This window comes from Acinonyx jubatus, chromosome A1 (assembly GCF_027475565.1).
Source record: "Acinonyx jubatus isolate Ajub_Pintada_27869175 chromosome A1, VMU_Ajub_asm_v1.0, whole genome shotgun sequence".
Classification (NCBI taxonomy): Eukaryota; Metazoa; Chordata; class Mammalia; order Carnivora; family Felidae; genus Acinonyx; species Acinonyx jubatus.
Window position 1 is genome coordinate 28420753 of NC_069380.1, and position 17613 is coordinate 28438365.

Sequence of the window (17613 nt, forward strand, 5' to 3'; positions counted from 1 at the left end):
CATATTTGAAAGATTATATTAAAAAGTAGAAGTGTAGGTTCGTACAGGCTCATCTCAAATAAAACTGCAGGTGCTACATAACTATTCATTTTAAAAGCTGGAAATTAAATAAACCCAGATGACAAGTGTTTCTTCTTAAAATAATCACAATAAAGTTTTTACCATCTGAAATTATTGTCCAGACTAGCAGTTCTATCTGAAATGTACATCAGCCAGGAGAATATCATATTCAGTTTCCTTAAGACAAAGAAAGCTTCAGTCAACTTGAAACTATGTATTTTAGGGGCGCCTGGGTGGCTCAGTGGGTTAAGCGTCCGACTTCGGCTCAGGTCATGATCTCGCAGTCTGTGAGTTCAAGCCCCGCGTCGGGCTCTGTGCTGACAGCTCAGAGCCTGGAGCCTGTTTCAGATTCTGTGTCTCCCTCTCTCTCTGACCCTTCCCCGTTCATGCTCTGTCTCTCTCTGTCTCAAAAATAAATAAATGTTAAAAAAAAAAAATTAAAAAAAAAAAAGAAACTGTATTTTAAGAACTAAGGTAGAATCCTTTAATTGGAAATAAATCAACATTGCACGAATGAGCTGACTAGGTGTTCAAGACCTTTATTCTGTGTTAAGTTTCAGGGCACATAGTCTAAACCAGGAATCACTTCCTAGCTGCATGATGGCAGGCTGTTAGCAAAGTGATGCAGCTACTGATTTGATGAAAATAGAAGGATGTTTGGATTATCTTTTGGGTATCCTTTGGATTATCCTTCGTTATAGATTCTTACCTCCTTTTTTTTTTTTTTTAAGGAATAATGTATCTCAAGCCAAGTTTAAATACTGTAAGATAATATTTGGGCAAGTTTGCTTTTTAGATTTACATTGAATTTACATAAAAATATAAGTTCCTGTAAAATTCAGTATATGCGTAATCAGTGTTCTGTTCTTAAGCAAACTTTCTCAAGGAAGTTTTTTTTTTTTTCCCCATAACCAAATTGACACAACCAGATTTTTAGGGTTTTTTTTAATTGACTACTTATATTATTTTAAATGCTGTAACGAAATTCTTAAGAATTATTAAATATCAATAAAGACTAAGGAGAAATTATGTTTTTCAGATTCTGCTAATGTCAATGGAAGAGAGAACGTTATTGTGATTCATCCTGAGTTTAGAATGATTGTTCTGGCCAACAGACCTGGATTTCCTTTCTTAGGCAATGATTTCTTCGGCACTTTAGGTAAAATAATAATGATAACAATAACAAAAACAATAGCAATAACAATAATAATATTGTCTTAGTAACAGTATGAGGTGGCTGTCACTGAATGCTACCATGTGCTGTGTCATCATCGCAAACACCTTGTGAGAGTATGTGTTATCTCCTTTTTAGAGAAGGAGAATATCAGATATTCAGAGAGTCACCTTTTCTGGAGTCACTTACACAATGAATATGAGAATTGGGCTTTATATCTAAGTGTCTGATTCCAGAGCCTGTTTGCTCAAACAGTTATACTATGTTTGTTGCTTGGGGTCTCTTAGAATAAAACACAAAATCAGAAATGATTTTCAGTGTTTGGTTTTTGTCACATCCCTGTAAGTACGAAAGAGTTTGAGACCAGCTCTGAGGAGACTGATTAACACGGATCAGAGAGGCCCTGAGACAGACTTCCATCAACAAGAGCCTTTAAGAAGGAATTCACTTCTCTATGGCAAGTAGGTGATTCTAGATACCAGTAATTTTCATACTCAACATGGAGCAGGCTCAGTAGGATTTTTGATCTAGCAATTCTGTATCAGTGAATTTTTTCAAGAGAATTCACCCATGCAATGATTGAAATACAAAGATAGGCAATATGGCATTGTTTATGGTAGCAAAACAATGGAAACAACCCAAATGTCCATCCAAATGGGACTGGATAAAGGAACTCTGTGCTGTCCACACACTAAGGTGCTATGCAGCAGTTAAAAAAAGAATGGGGTAAGTTTACCTATGCTGATCAAAAAAAAAAATCTTTAAAATATATTAAGTGAAATAATAAGTCAGAAGAGTAGTCTACCATTTGAATTAGTTAAAAAACCAAAAGGCAAGAGGGATATGTATATATGAATATGCTTGTACCTGTGTAGAATTTATACAGAAGAGCATTCAATATGTCTCCCACATCCTCTTATCTCCATGACTTCATGTCGGTTCTATTCTATGATGCTCTTCCCATCACTCATTCTTTTTCAGCCATTCTGTTCTCCTGTGTCTTCCTTGAACATATGAAGTATGCTTGCCTTAGGGTCTTCACTTTAGCTGTACCCTCTGCCTGAAGTGCTCTTTCCCCACCAATAGCTGCATTTGCTCAGATGTTACCTTCTCCACAAGGACTACCTGACTCACCTCCACCATCATTACCATTTCTGATATCCTATAGTATGACTTTTTTCTTCTCTGAAACAAATGGTTTCTAATATTTATACTTCCTGTTCATTGCCAGAACATAAACTTCATGAGGACAGGAACTTTTGTGTTTTTGATCACTGATGTATATAAAATACCTAGAGTAGTACTTGGCTCATGGAAGATACTTAATAATTACTTGATGAAAAAATAATAATTACTTGATGAATGAATGAATGAATGAATGAATGAGTGGTTAATTATCATTTTACATTCATGTTACATTTGATCTTCAGCAAAAAAATATACTTTTTGTTTGAACAGGTTTAGTCTATGAGCTACAAGCTTGAAGTTATCATGGCTTGTGTTTTATTCAGTTACTTTTATAAATATGTAATAATGATAAATTATGATTTGAATGATTTTTGAGAACTAGAAGGTTCTTTCTAAAATGAACATATTGGGGAACCTGGGCGGCTTAATCAGTAAGCACCTGGGTGGGGAACCTGGGTGGCTTAATCAGTTAAGCACCTGGGTGGGGAACCTGGGTGGCTTAATCAGTTAAGCACCTGGGTGGGGAACCTGGGTGGCTTAATTTCAGCCTAAGTCATGATGTCATGATTCATGGGATCAAGCCCTGTGTCAGCTCTGCACTGACAGTATGGAACCTGCTTGGAATTCTCCCTCTCCCTCTCTCTCTGCACCTCCCTGACTTACATGTATGTGTGTACACGCTCTCTCTCTCTCTCAAAATAAATAAATAAATAAACTTAAAAAACATAAAATGATCATATTAAATAATGCAAAGCTATTTACTTTAACTTCCTTCGGCCCCCAATCTCTTGGTTTGTGCATCAGTAGAATTACATGAACTTTTAATATGAGAAACCCATCTCTCTTGAGCATAGATTATATGGTACTAGTATAATCTCAGTTGCCTAAATTATGGTTGAAATATTTTGTGTAAGTTCTAGCAATCTGCGCAAGATATAAATTGTGTATAGAGCAGTGATACTAATTCCCCCATCTTGGTATACATAAAGAAACATGCATATGAGACAGATGTATGTCATTTCTGAAAATGTTCAACACGTGTTAAAATTAAAAATTCCAGAACTGTATGAAGAGTATTTTCCAATTAATAGAAAATGAATAAATCACCAAAATTGTGTTTGTATGTATGTATTTTTTAATTAATTTATTTATTTTGAGAGAGAGAAGGAGAAGACATGCACACATGCGTGCGCACAAGAGGGGGAGGGGCAGAGAGAATGGGAGACAGAATCCCAAGCAGTCTCCACACCATTAGTGCAGAGCAGGATGTGGGACTGGAACTCATGAACTGTGAGGTCATGACCTGAGGTGAGATCAAGAGTCTGAGGCTTAACCGACTGCGCCACCCAGGCGTCCCATGTATTTTTAAAAAGACTGATGCAGTTATGGAAGAACAAATACTGAACTGTTAACATTGGGTGCCTGTGGGGGAAAGAAGTGGGATTGGCAGAGACACAGGCCTCTCTATTTTTGGCTTTTATATTTGAGCATCTCCCAGTGAAATTGTATTTAAATATTATATAATTTTTAACAGAAATCTATGAAGAATAAATCACACATCTGTCAGTTTCCTTTTCTTTTGTTCTAGTCATTTCTTCTCTGTACCATTCTATCATTGGACGGGCTTTCTGTGCAGTTTTACATATTTAAAAATAGAAGTGCTTTGATGAACAACCAAGGTCTCTTTAAACGACCATCCTGTATCTCCTATGGCATTATAATGGATTACTTGCATACTGAATGTGAATCTTTTTTTTTCTTACAGGTGATATCTTTAGCTGCCATGCAGTTGATAATCCCAAACCCCATTCAGAGCTTGAAATGCTCAGGCAATATGGACCAGATGTGCCTGAGCCCATCCTTCAGAAGCTCGTGGCTGCCTTTGGAGAACTGAGGAGTTTAGCTGACCAGGGGACTATTAATTATCCTTATTCTACCAGAGAAGTCGTCAACATAGTGAAGCATTTACAGGTATGGCACGTGCCTGTGCATAAAGATTTAAAAGAAACCATCAGTCTTCTTTTTTTTTTTTTTAGACTGCTTAATTTATACCAAGTCTTTTAATTTCTAAAATACAATACCGATTTAGGTGATATAATAGGAAGTGTTTGTAATCTAAATTTTAAATCTGGAAGACTGATGAACATTTTACGTTTAAGCCTTTGAATTGATGTAAGTGAAGGTCTGTGCCATGGCCATTACCAAGGAGCTAGGAAATTTGGTGGAGGTTTTTTGCGGAGTGAGGGAAGACAGAATGAGACAGCAGGGAAACTTTACCACTATTTGACTTTATACAACAAGCATGAGGTATCTGAGTGAAAAATACTTTCATTTTGAAAACAAAAGATGTGAATATAGAAAACACAGTAAGAACAGTATTTATTATATGCCTGTAAATACTGTAAGAAAGTTTTATAAGATAGAATAAATGGGCAGGAGAATGTAATTCTTTGTAGCTGTGTACAATATATGGTCCACCTTTGTAAAGAAAACAAAAAACCCAGGTCAGGTCTACTTTTATAACAGATAATGGTCTCTAAGCTAGAAGTCACAACCTAATGACTCTTGACCTCTGACCCATCCCCAACTCTCTAAGGAAAATCTAGAAAGGGAAATAAAAAGCTTTATTCTGCATATTAAAACCATGAAAAGTCCAGCTCAGACCCCAGTGCCTAAAGAAAATCAAGACACAGCCAACAAGGAACCCAGAGTGCACAACCAGTGTAAATGTAGCTGTTAGTAATATTTTTCTTTCCCTCTGCCATTTGGTTTCTTTATTCACTGTACTTTTTATATTCCTCTTCCCTTCTTTTCTTGCTCCTTTATCTATTCTTTCATTTATTCATAGACCTGTGACTTCTCTAAATACTTCTGTACAGATACTCAACACTTTGTTCTATCTATGTAAATAGCATTTTTTTTTTTTTAATTTGGTCAATCTGCTACTCATTTTAAAAGCCGGAGGTTTCAGAAAGCGATGGAAGTCACCAAACAGGATCTGAGCACTGATTTAACATTTGAGAGGAAGAACTGTTCCCCTTCAAATTCTAATATTTATTTGAAAAGGAAAATACCAAGATCACAGCAAACATTAAAAAGAAAATGTATATATTACCTCCTATCTAATTATCTGACCAGGCTAGTAAACATCTGCTAAAGTTTATTTGATCATTATTGTTCTATCAGTTTTATAAATTTTTATAACACTGTATATTTTATCACATGTGTAATAAGGAAATTTTTTTTTAATACAGAAATTTCCCATGGAAGGTCTCTCCAGTGTGGTTCGGAATGTGTTTGACTTTGATTCCTACAACAACGAAATGAGGGAGATTTTGATTAACACTTTGCACAAACATGGGATACCTATTGGAGCAAAACCGACCAATGTGCATCTGGCAAAGGAGTAAGGCAAACTAATTATTGGTAAAATACTCTTGAGGGTTACTGTTCTGATTCTTAAATGGTGACAATTCTGAATCTACTGTTACATGCTGCTAAACTGACCTGGTGTAGAAATTCCATGAGTAAACTTTTCAAATGTGTGTTGCTATTTGCTGACTGGATTTCAGTTAAATAGCATTATTTATAGGCCTGTAAATTGAGAATTTCAATTACTTTGAATATCCCATGAGTAGATGTAATGTAATCAAATAAAGGGAAATATTTGTTTCTTTAACAGTCTCTGTCCTTTTGTTGAATTACTATGACTCTCATTTCCTAGTCTAGTGCAAAATCATTGCACAAACATGGAAACTACTTAAAGGGCTGATATGTATTTAGTTAAGATGTTCTTATTTGTGTCACCATATATTTTTCTGTTATGATAGTTTTCTAAATTTATAATCATTTTAACTGAAGAGAATGTTGGTTACTTATTTCAGCTCAATGGATGAAAGAGGTAGTGAAAACAAGTGGGTTTGTTTCATGTAGGCCAGTTGCCTTTTATTTTGTAATTGTAGACGACATACTTAACCTTAGTAGAGAATTCTTGCAAATATGTTGTTTACCAGAATGATTGTTGATGTAGTTTATTAGTAATTAAGTCAGTGAAAATTCAACAGTTTTAGATATGTATCACTTAATTGATAATGCATTTAATGCCACCTTTGCCTATAAAAAATACTCAATTACCATAATTCTTAAGGGACAATAATTACTTTTAAATTATTATTTAAATTTAGTCTCATACAGGAGGTACTCTCTACCCTCCTTAGAAAAAATTGTTAAATATAAATTGATGATTAGTCCATCTATACACACACACATATATACCTTTACATCCTAAGTTTAAATATCATCCTTATTTATTTCTTCTTTGAAGTTATTATAAAAACTTGTCAGGATAAGTACCAATAAAAATAAGTGGTTAAAGCTTTAACAGTTTCTTCAAGGATTCTTAAAGAGAAACAAATATTTCCCTTTTGTGGTAAAAGCACAAGATGCAGTTATGTTTGAAATTATCAGTGAATTGGTTTATATTATTAATGAGTGAGTAAATTTTTCTTTTTGAAAAGAGTGATTTGGTGTCACTAATCACTAAGTTGCTAATACAATTTTCTCTAAACTATTGTTTTACTGATTGATTAGCAGTGTTTGTAGGCATTTTGAAGCTCGTTTGCTAATTTAAAAGCATACCTTCTATGTTAGAGTTCAGGAAATTATCTTTAATATGGAAACCTCTGTAAGCACTCATGTTTTTTACTTCCCTTTTTATAAACTGGATCTTTTTTTTTCAATTGGAAATAAGATGGGTTTGTTGTTGTTTTTTTACCACTAACAAATTTCTATAGAGTTCTGGCTTCATGGAAACAAGGCTTATGATTTTAAAATAACATCTTTTGGGGCGCCTGGGTGGCGCAGTCGGTTAAGCGTCCGACTTCAGCCAGGTCACGATCTCGCGGTCCGTGAGTTCGAGCCCCGCGTCAGGCTCTGGGCTGATGGCTCGGAGCCTGGAGCCTGTTTCCGATTCTGTGTCTCCCTCTCTCTCTGCCCCTCCCCTGTAAATGCTCTGTCTCTCTCTGTCCCAAAAATAAATAAAAAACGTTGAAAATAAAAATTTAAAAATAAATAAATAAATAAAATAACATCTTTTGTACACTGTACAACTTGAAATAAAAATTAAAATAGACATCAGTTGGTAAGATCAATCAAAAGGAAATAGAGAGCATTTTAAGTTTCTAAGGAAGACAGATAAAATGATTTAACTTATGCATTACAGTTCTCACTTCTAAACTGAAAAAATTCTTCATGGCAAGTTAATTCCAACTCTAGTACTTGTGAGTGGAAACAGTATATTGAGCCTAGAAACGAGATGGTCATGCTCATGCCTGACATGGGGATGGAAACATCTAGCTGTCCACCCACTGCATGTAGCTAACAGTAGACTCAGAGATGTGGAGGATGAGTGGATTTTCCCTTGTGGTGGAGTTAGCAGTAGACCACAGTTTGACATTCACGGCATTGTTTCCACGTTGGTAAATTGCAGTGACTCGGGCAGCTCAAAGTAGCTATGTCATTTTGTTGCCCTCTAACTGAAATCCACAGCTTCCATATGTCTGTTTCTACTGAACAGTCAGTCCTGTACGTTGATAGAGGAGAATGGTAAAGTGACGAAGCAATGGCCTGGGAGCCCAGCAGTTACATATTCAACCTGTGTGGTTGGTCAGTGATGGAGAAACAGATTTTTGGCCTTTTGGTAAAATGAGGGCATTTTATTATAGACAGCATAACCATATAACTTATCTAATGAGTACATGTTTAACAATGGAAGGGGGTGCTGTTAATAATAGCTCTGTAAAAAGAGGTATAAAATAAGACTGTCCTAGTGAGGCTAGAATATAAGGTCCTTTTCATAAAGTTAATAAGGTTAACTTTATTAATAAGATTCCTTCCTATTCTAACATCCTTTGCATTTTAACGTAATCTTATTTTTCTCTCGTTGGAAAAACAAAAACGAATAAGAAAGGAGTGATGCTAATGTTTTCTTTTTCTCTCTAGAGTAACACACTGTTAATAGTAATCACATAGACCTCTGAAGATTTAAAGTTGTCCCCATGCAGTCTTATGATTTGCTTTGACTTTTCTAGACCTTTTGCTAAACCTCGTACTAATTCCCTAGACCTTTTGCTAAAGCTCATACTTCTCTAGACTTTTTGCTAAACCAGCTCCTGCCCACCTCTGCATATATACTATGTCAGTAAAGAAGCTCCACAGTGGGTTTCTGTTCTGAAGAAAGAAAGACAAAATGTTTTACTTATTGTTAATATCCTTTTGCCCCAAATGAAAAATTCTTGCTACAGCCTCTTAATTTTCTTGTTCTCTAATCCAATCATAGTGTTTATTGGTTAGGACCAAAATTCCACGGAGTCCGAATAGGGTGTTCACATTCACATTCAAGTTGGGGATGGAAGAATAACTGGCCACCCACTGTATATAACTAAAAAGAGAGGTATGGCAGAAATTGTAGAAGAAGGAAGTTTTCACCTGGGCAGAGATGACACCAGACCACTGTTGTTACTCTTCTACAGCACCTTCTTCCTCAGCTGAAATCAGGATATACTTTGGCTGTTTGGTGGTGTCCAATTAGTGATCTTTAGTGAGTTCCCAGAAGAGATGCTGTCACTTCCCCTTTTGTTCTCCTAAAGAGTACAGTGATAGTACCTATCTCATAGGTCTCTGGACATTCTCAAAAGGCCCAGTGTCATATTATGAGGTGAATATGACTTACCTTCTTTACTAAACCTTTGCTAAACCCACTACTTTTAGGCTGAGTCTTACCAGGTGGTTATTTTACCTAGCTCGGGCGTGCCATAATGCAGCTCTTCTTCCTGATCTACAACACACTCCCAATTCTTAGTGCTGAGATCAGAATTGGCCACCTAGACTCCCACACGACATTGGCCTCTTCCCACTGGTACTTCCTGAGATTCTTTTTTACTGTTCCCTTTTCAGTTTCTAATATACGAGATAGGATAGGCCAAAGAGATGGCAAACACAGCCGAATAAGGAGGCACACTGGGAGAAATTTAGGCAGAGATAGGAAGATTTGGGTTAAAATCTGAGCTCTTTAAAAATAATCTGAGCTATTGAGTTTCAAATGTCGTTGGGGGGGGGGGGGGAGCTGAAATGAGTGCAAACACACATAATTAGGTCCAAACATCCAACCAAAGGCGTATTGATTATCTACTGTAGTAGAGATAGGTAATAAATTTCAAAGTAAAGTTTTCTTGTTTTTCCCTAAAATGAGCTTTTATTTCTGAAGTTTCTTTTATCTGAGAGTAAACATACAGCTAGTGCATTAGTTCTTCTTAATTTAAAAGTGTGTTTCAGAGCAATTTATGAACTCTAACATGCAGGGAAACATTTGTTTTGAAGGAAGAAAAAACATCTTATTTTTTGTAACATAATTTTAAGTGACTTGTATAATATTTTATCTTAAATATATATGCCACTTTCAATTTGACATTTCTTAAGATGAGAGAATTGTCATTTCATAAATTCACAGGAGAGTATACTCTACCTGTGAACATCTTAATTAATAACAATAATGATGATGGTAATACAAGCAACTTATAGATAACCACATGCCCAGCACATTCACAAACACTCTTTTTACATGAATTTAGATAATCTTCATAACAAACCCATAATAGGTAATGTTTTATGTATACATAGAATATTAGTATTACATTTTGTAGATGAGGAATTTAAGACACAGAAAGGTTATGTCACTTGCCTAAGATTAGAAAGCTAATTGGCAGTGGGGTTGGGGTTGGGGCACCTGGGTGGCTCAGTGGGTTAAGTATCTGACATCAGCTCAGGTCATTATCTCACAGTTTGTGGGTTCGAGCCCCACGTCAGGCTCTGTGCTGACAGCTTAGAGTCTGGAGCCTGCTTCGGATTCTGTCTCCCTCTCTCTCTGCCCCTCCCGTGCTCGTGCTCTGTCTCTGTGTCTCTCTGTCTCTCTCTCTCTCAAAGATAAATAACGTTAAAAAAAAAAAAAAGCTAATCAGGATTAGAGCTGTAATATAAAGACTAAAATAAGCACATTGATATGCAAATTATAGGTAATTTTAAATCAGTTACTCTTTGGATACTGAAAATTACTGAAATTGGTTTAAAAGGGCCTTAATATTTGAAGTAAGCACCTTGGAATCATTATTGACTATGATGTCCTACATGTATAATGCACAAATTCTTCACAGAGTTATGAAAGATTCAGGTAGGGGGGAGGGGGCTGACCCCCAATGATATTTCACAAAGAAAAATGAGTCAAAAAGTGGATTAACATAGACTTTTGGCATACAGAGATCATTTTAGAGACCTCTTCATTTCCCAGTTAAGTTTTCTCTTGGTTCTTTGTTGTTTTGTTTTGTTTTTTGACATAGTGAAGGATCATGAAATAAAACACTAGGTAATTCATTTAGAAAAATAAAAATAAATTTGAAAACTTTATTTGGCTGCCATATATAACAAACATACTAGCCATTATCCTTTCCTGATTTGGAACACAAAACTAATTTATGAAATCTTCTCAAAGGTTGTGGTCATTTTTAAATAAATAAAACATTAGAGAAATTATCTCTACCCTCTGAAGTTATTGTTACGTGTTTTTCTCTCCCTGTCTTCCCTAGGAGACACACATCTATAAAATATTGAAATGATCATCCTCCTTACTCTAAATTATTTGTCCTCAACTCTGTTGATTTCCTTTAAAAAAAATTTTTTTTAATGTTTGTTTATTTTTGAGAGAGAAATAGAACGTGAGTTGGGAAGGGTCAGAGAGAGAGGGAGACACAGAATCCGAAGCAGGCTCCAGGCTCTGAGCTGTCAGCACAGAGCCCGACATGGGGCTCGAACCCACAAACCATGAGATCATGACATGAGCTGAAGTCGGACGCTCAACTGACTGAGCCACCCAGGCGCCCTGTTCATTTCTTTTTTAATGCTGCTTAATTTGTTCTTAAGCTAGCTTCTTTTTTTCCAAAGCATTTACTGCCTATTTGTCACTGGCAAATTATAATCTACCAATCATTTATTTGTATTAGCCAAGTGGAATAAAAAACTTGAGGAGATTAAAAAGGTTTTATATGTAGGATTTCTTTATGATGCATTTACAAAATGAAAAATAATGTCCCATTCATTTTTAAGGTAAATTAGCAAAAAGCCAAAATAATTTCACCATCCAGAAATAACCATTGTTAAATCCTTCTAGATCTTTTCCTATGATTCTATGTGTTATTGCACACACTGAGAAAATATTCTTTTCAGTTTTTTTCTTTTTTTAAATGTTTATTTATTTTGGAGAGAGAGAGCATGAGTGGGGAGGTGCAGAGAGGGCCAGAGGATCTGAAGTAGGCTCTGTGCTGACAGCCGAGAGCCTGATGCAGAGCTCAAACTCATAAACCATGAATGAGATCATGAGCCGAAGTCAGACACTCAACCGACTGAGCCACCTAGAAGCCCGAGTTGTTTGTCTGTTTGTTTATTTTTCCTTAATAAAAGAGACATTGGACAATATGGGGATTCGTGGCACCAACACCAAGCATGCAGTCAAAAATCCACATATAACTTTTACTCCCTCTAAAACTTGACTATTAACAGCCTACTGTTGACCAGAAGACTTATCAGTAACATAAACAGTTGATTAACACATATTTTGTATGCTATATGTATTATTACTGTATTCTTAAAGTAAGCTAGAGAAAAGACAATGTTCTTAAGAAAATCATAAGGAAGAAAAAATACATTTACAGCACTGTACTTACTGTATTCTTTGAAAAAAAATCTGCATGTAAGTTGGACCCATACATTTCAAACCCATGTTGTTTAAGGGTCAACTGTATATCTATAATATATTAGATTGAGAATGTATGACACTCCTCCCCCAATCCCACTCTTTCTCCATTCTTATTGTTTCTTGAGATTTTAGGCCTACTTATTCATTTATTCTAAGCTTAATGAACAAATTCATAAAGCATGTAAGATATTCTCATAGAGAATTGATATCAACAACTCTCTTTATATATGTGTTTAAACATCATTATCCTGTTCAGATATATAAAAATGCTGTTGCCAGACAGACTGCCCCTCTAAAAGTGTTATGTGTGACTACACGTAAAAATTGTCCCATAGCTGGGGCACCTGGGTGGCTCAGTCGGTTAAGCATCCCACTCTTGATTTGGGCTCAGTCTCAGGTTACCATCGCACAGTTTCATGAGTTTGAGCTCCACGTCGGGCTCTATGCTGACCCTGCAGAGCCTGCTTGGGATTCTCTCTCTCCCTCTCTCTCTCTCTCTCTCTTTCTCTCTCTCTCTCTCTGTCTCTGTCTCACTCTGCTCCTCCCCTGCTCATGTTCTCCCTGTCTGTCTCAGAATAAATAAATAAACTTTAAAAAATTACTTAAAAAAAACCTGTCTCAGAGCTGATGAAGAAACCCTATTGGAGTCTTGAATTACTCTTCTGATGTCCTATTGACATCTGTATTCTCTCTCTGCTTTCAAATGCTTAAATTTTTTTAATTTTATTTTTCAGGCAAAATAAAGTAACTTTGAATTAATAAAGTTTAGTTCCATATTAGCCAATATTTTTATTAAACTTCTTAAATAGGTTCACAGTTTAAACAATTTAAAGATACCATTGTAGCTGTTGATAGTAGTTGCCTTTGAGAGAGGCCCTGGAGTAGAGAAAAGAAGCTCTACTTTCTGTACCCTTTTAATATTCTAACATGTTTTTATTTTCTATATTTTATTTTTTAAATGTCCACCCACTATCTGAGCACTGGAATTTTGCATTTTGTTTTCTTATTTAAATAAAATAAGAACGATAAAGTAAAGGTCTTTTCTGAAATTGCTATATTTGGGGACCTTCGCCTCTGGTATAGCAAAGCTTATACCACACTGCAATGCCTACTCTAAGGGCAGAACATTGGCTCCCTTACCAATGGCAGAGGAGAAATCCAGTTAACTAGGCTTTTTTTTCAGTTTATTTATTTTGAGAGGGAGAGAGAGAGAGACAGCAAGCGCACGAGCAGGGAAAGGGAAGTGAGAGAGAGAATCCCAAGAAGGCTCCACACCCAGCGCAGAGCCCGACATGGGGCTCAGACTCACAAACTGTGAGATCATGACCTAAGTCGAAATCAAGAGTCAGACGCTTAACCAACTGAGCCACCCAGGCGCCCAACCAGGCATTTCTATTGCATTTCCACACAGTATAAGTAAATTTATACATTGGTAGACATCAACATAAACGTATCAAGTGAGGAAAACACTTTTAAAGCAGCAGAAATAAAAACAGTTGTGCACATTTGCAGACAGAACAGCTTCATCTATAGTGAATGTCTTTGAAAGAGTATTTGCCTAGAATTGGTTTCCTGCTTTAAAAACTTGTTTGGTGTAATTGGGACATCAATAGCAGTGGCTTCTGCTCTGACCACGACCAACCATGGGGTACCAGAGGCATCGAAGAGAACGTTCCAGCCGGGGCCTCTCTTTGGAGTAACTTCATTAGGTTTGTCTTTGAAACTAGGAATGATTATTAGTTTACTGTTTATCGCATTAAGACTCTCTTCAAGTTTTGTGGCTCACGTTCCATTTTCCAAACTATAATATGCTATCATTTTCTTTTCATGTCTTGGTTTTTACAAATGAGTACATAGTATTCATCATGGAGTTCTAAGGTGTGCAATTCCACTCTGCATGATGATGGACTTCCATTTCATAAAAGAGCTCTTAGTTTTCAAAAATAATAAGATTTACATAATGACATTCCAGAACTATCATAAGCAAAAGATGGTATTAGATTTTATAGTTTCATAGCCCTTTGCCCTATATTCTCTTGGTATATTATTAAAGTAGCTTCATAGCCATTTCATTTGTTTTTAATTCCTTTATGAAGGTACTGAAAAATTTTAAATATAACCAATCTGTATATAGAAATTGTCAAGAGCTATGAATCTTCTATCATACTTATCTTAAACAGTCTCACAGAACTATCCTTGGATTCCCTTAAGCATCTGTAAGTGGTATCTGTCACTTGGCTGCATAGACATCCCCAGTCCCTATCTATAACTAACTCTTCCCAATACACCTGCCAAAGTAGATTGCATCATCTGTTGAGGGTACTGTAGTCAGGATGCAACAGGGGAAGAATGAATGCTATGGTGGTTTGCATCTTGCCACTGAGATGAGAGATAAGTAGGTAAGTGAAGATGTTGACCATTCTAATGCAGCCAAGCATTCACTTAGCAAACACTACTGAGCATTTATGTGGTAAACACTAGGTAGGGAGTCAGAATTAGAAAGGTGAATGAAGGAAGGCTTTACCTCTACCTTCAAGGAAGTCACAGTTGAATTGGAGAAGCACCCAAGTAAAAGAGTGACTTGTGTTAGAGCCACACTAGAGAGAATCAGAGAGGTAGGCTTGCTGCCTTCTGCCCTTGGGGGGAGAGTCAGGGAGGATAACAGGGCTGAATGCTTAAGGGATTAAAGGAGAAGAAAACATTGCAAGCAGAGACACTTTTAAGAGGCCATGGTGCCTTTTGGAAACCGCAAGTAGTTTGGTGACTAAAACAAAGGGTTAAGTGAGGGCATGCCCCATGATGAGGCTAAAAAGGGAGAGAAGAGTCAGAGGGAATCCCAGAAGAATTTTAAGCCTGACAGTAGCATGGTCAAATTCATAGTCTCTTGGTTTGAAAGGCAGTCTCTTGGTTTGAAAGGCAGTGAAGCTGGCAGCAGGAAGACCTGTCGGGAAGCAGCTGCAGTAATCTTAAGTGACAGTCAGGGAGGCCCTGCTGGTGGCAGTGGGAAGGAAAGGAGGCCCACGTGCAAGAGAGATTTCAGTGACAGAACCGATGGGTTCCGAGTGCCAGAGAGTCAAGGATTCAAGTAAGATGTAAGCCTTGCCCTCAATGAATTAACAGTCTTGCGGTCTTTTTGTCAGAAATAACAGAGGTTTCTTGTGTATGGTGCGGGGGGAGGGTAGGAGGGGGTTAAGTTTCCAACTGGGAAAGATTCAACCCCAGTCATCATTCTTGATGTGGATAATTAGAAAAGGAAAGAACTTAAGGTTAGAAAATACTCAGATGTGGTTGGTAAAGCAGATGGCAGAAAAAAGCGAGGTTTTTGCAGTAAAATTTCGTGAAAGAGGAGAGAAAGGAAAGCCAGGCCCCAGAACCGTAGTCAGGCAACTTCTGTGAGGAGAAGGAAAGCCAGAGATGTGTGGAGCAAGCTGACAATATCTGCTTTAGCACAGAGTGACGCTAGGCACCAGCTCTAAGACAGCACAGTGTCATTCTGGATCTTGGGGAGCATATTTGAGAATTGTCAGCCAAGAATAGTAGGGTTCCCCAAATCTTTTTCCATCTCATGCATCCAAATGAGTCATTTCAGTGACGTCAGTGGGACCTGGGTGGCTGAGGCGTATACGTCTAAGTTATAAAGTGGAAACCATCACGTCTAATGCAGAGCCACCCAAAGAAAGGAAAAGCATACACATATTTGTTGTGTGCACATCACTTACAATGACACAAAGTTAATTTACCAGTAACATGTGAGATTATAGGGAAGGGAGATTCAGAAGCTTCTAGCAAACAAGGGAGGGTAACTGGGAATAGTAATACCCATTATCACCAATTTAAAGCGTTTTGAGGGTTTTTTTTTCTATTTTCTCTTTTTAAGTATGCTGACACTGTTTATTTTAATAAATGTAAATATTTGCAAGAGACTCACTTCTGACCTTGCCCCCTAAAACTTTATTTTCTATCAGGCCGTAAACCTGAAAATTGCAAATTTCTATAAAACTGTACCCTAAGAGTTTCTAACAGTTCCAAATGTGCAAATTTCCATGGAAACACAGAAGAGCAAGAGATTTGTTCTGCCCAGAAAGAAATCTGGGCAAGAGATGCAAGGGGAAGTAATGTTTGAATTGGGCCTTAAGAATGAGAAGGATTTCATCAAAGAGGCAGTAACAGCGAGGAGTTCGGGGCAGAGGTAATGGCCTCATGGAAGCATGAAAATGGGTAGCATGTTCAAGAAGAGCAAGTAGCAGTTCAAGGTGGCTAAGGCCTAAGTTGGCTGGAGAGTAAGAAGAAGGCATAGGAGCCAAACGTGGAAATACTTGTCAGGGTTATTCTATGAAAGGCTCTAGCAAACTCAGTTGGACAGTCGAACCTAATTTTTACCAGAGGTTAGATTTAAAACATTAGGAGTGAATGAGGACTGCTAAAATCGGAGCTGTTCTTTTTCTTTTCCGAGATGGTAGTAATTGATGAAGTTTGGGGAGTTGGCGGAACTACCCTGAGAGGTTCCACTATTCCCGTGAAAATTAGTAGTTGTTGTGGTAAGGAGATATTTTAGGAATTGTTGACAATAGGTACGTCAACAACTTTTAATTGCATAATGCCCCTAGAAAGATCCAAATCTTTTTCATGTGTTTCTTTCCGACTCCAGAAATAGTATTGGCAAATGTTCAGAGAAGGCAGAAATTTGCCAGAACATACTCTTCAAAACCCCAGCTCACCTCTTTATGGAAACAATCTTAGACAAATCGCTCGCGTGTCATTCAAACTGTATTACTCGGCTTTGGTGTCCATATGCATCATGTTATGAATTGTATGCACGCTTAGAAAATTTTTTTCTTTTTGTAACTTGCTCAAGTGCTATAATTTGATCTGAGTCATAATTTTGGTGTCCACCTTTCTTTTAGTTAAAACTTTTACTTCCAGGCCTTTATTAATACTTCCACAAGGGATTAAGAAACATCACAACATATGAATTGAAATACTTCATTGTTTTAAAAAACATAAATTCATGAATGACATTGAAGATAAAAAGTAATGCTATTTATAGGCCTTAAATTCATCCTCCTTCCCCTTCAAATCAAATCCAGACATCAGTCCAGCTAAGACTTTAATGGAGTTAAATAATACAAGTGTCAGGATCTTAAAATCATGGAAAGTATCATTGTCATTTCTGTCACATCAGTGTGGTTAGAGTTAGATGACAGATTTCAGTAATGAAATATAGGGCCTTTCGTTTAGAGTTAGGTCCAAATTAATGTTGATTATGTTTCTAATTCCAAAGCTTGCTCATTCACCCAAATACAATGCTTCCCCTTTCTCCTGGCTATTAACTTATTGAAGGGGAAAGAGTTAGTAATAGATTTTTGCACAGCTTACTGAGAGTACTTAG

The 17613-nt window shown here is 36.8% G+C and overlaps 1 protein-coding gene across 1 annotated transcript in view; it reads left to right on the forward strand.

Moving 5' to 3' along the window:
• Positions 1-17613, forward strand: part of VWA8 (von Willebrand factor A domain containing 8) — a 359065-nt gene that overhangs the window by 213186 nt on the left and 128266 nt on the right. Inside the window, exons 24-26 of the mRNA XM_027064910.2 lie at positions 1100-1219; positions 4188-4393; positions 5677-5828. Coding sequence (XP_026920711.2) covers positions 1100-1219; positions 4188-4393; positions 5677-5828 — 478 coding nt within the window. The remainder of the gene's footprint in view (positions 1-1099; positions 1220-4187; positions 4394-5676; positions 5829-17613) is intronic.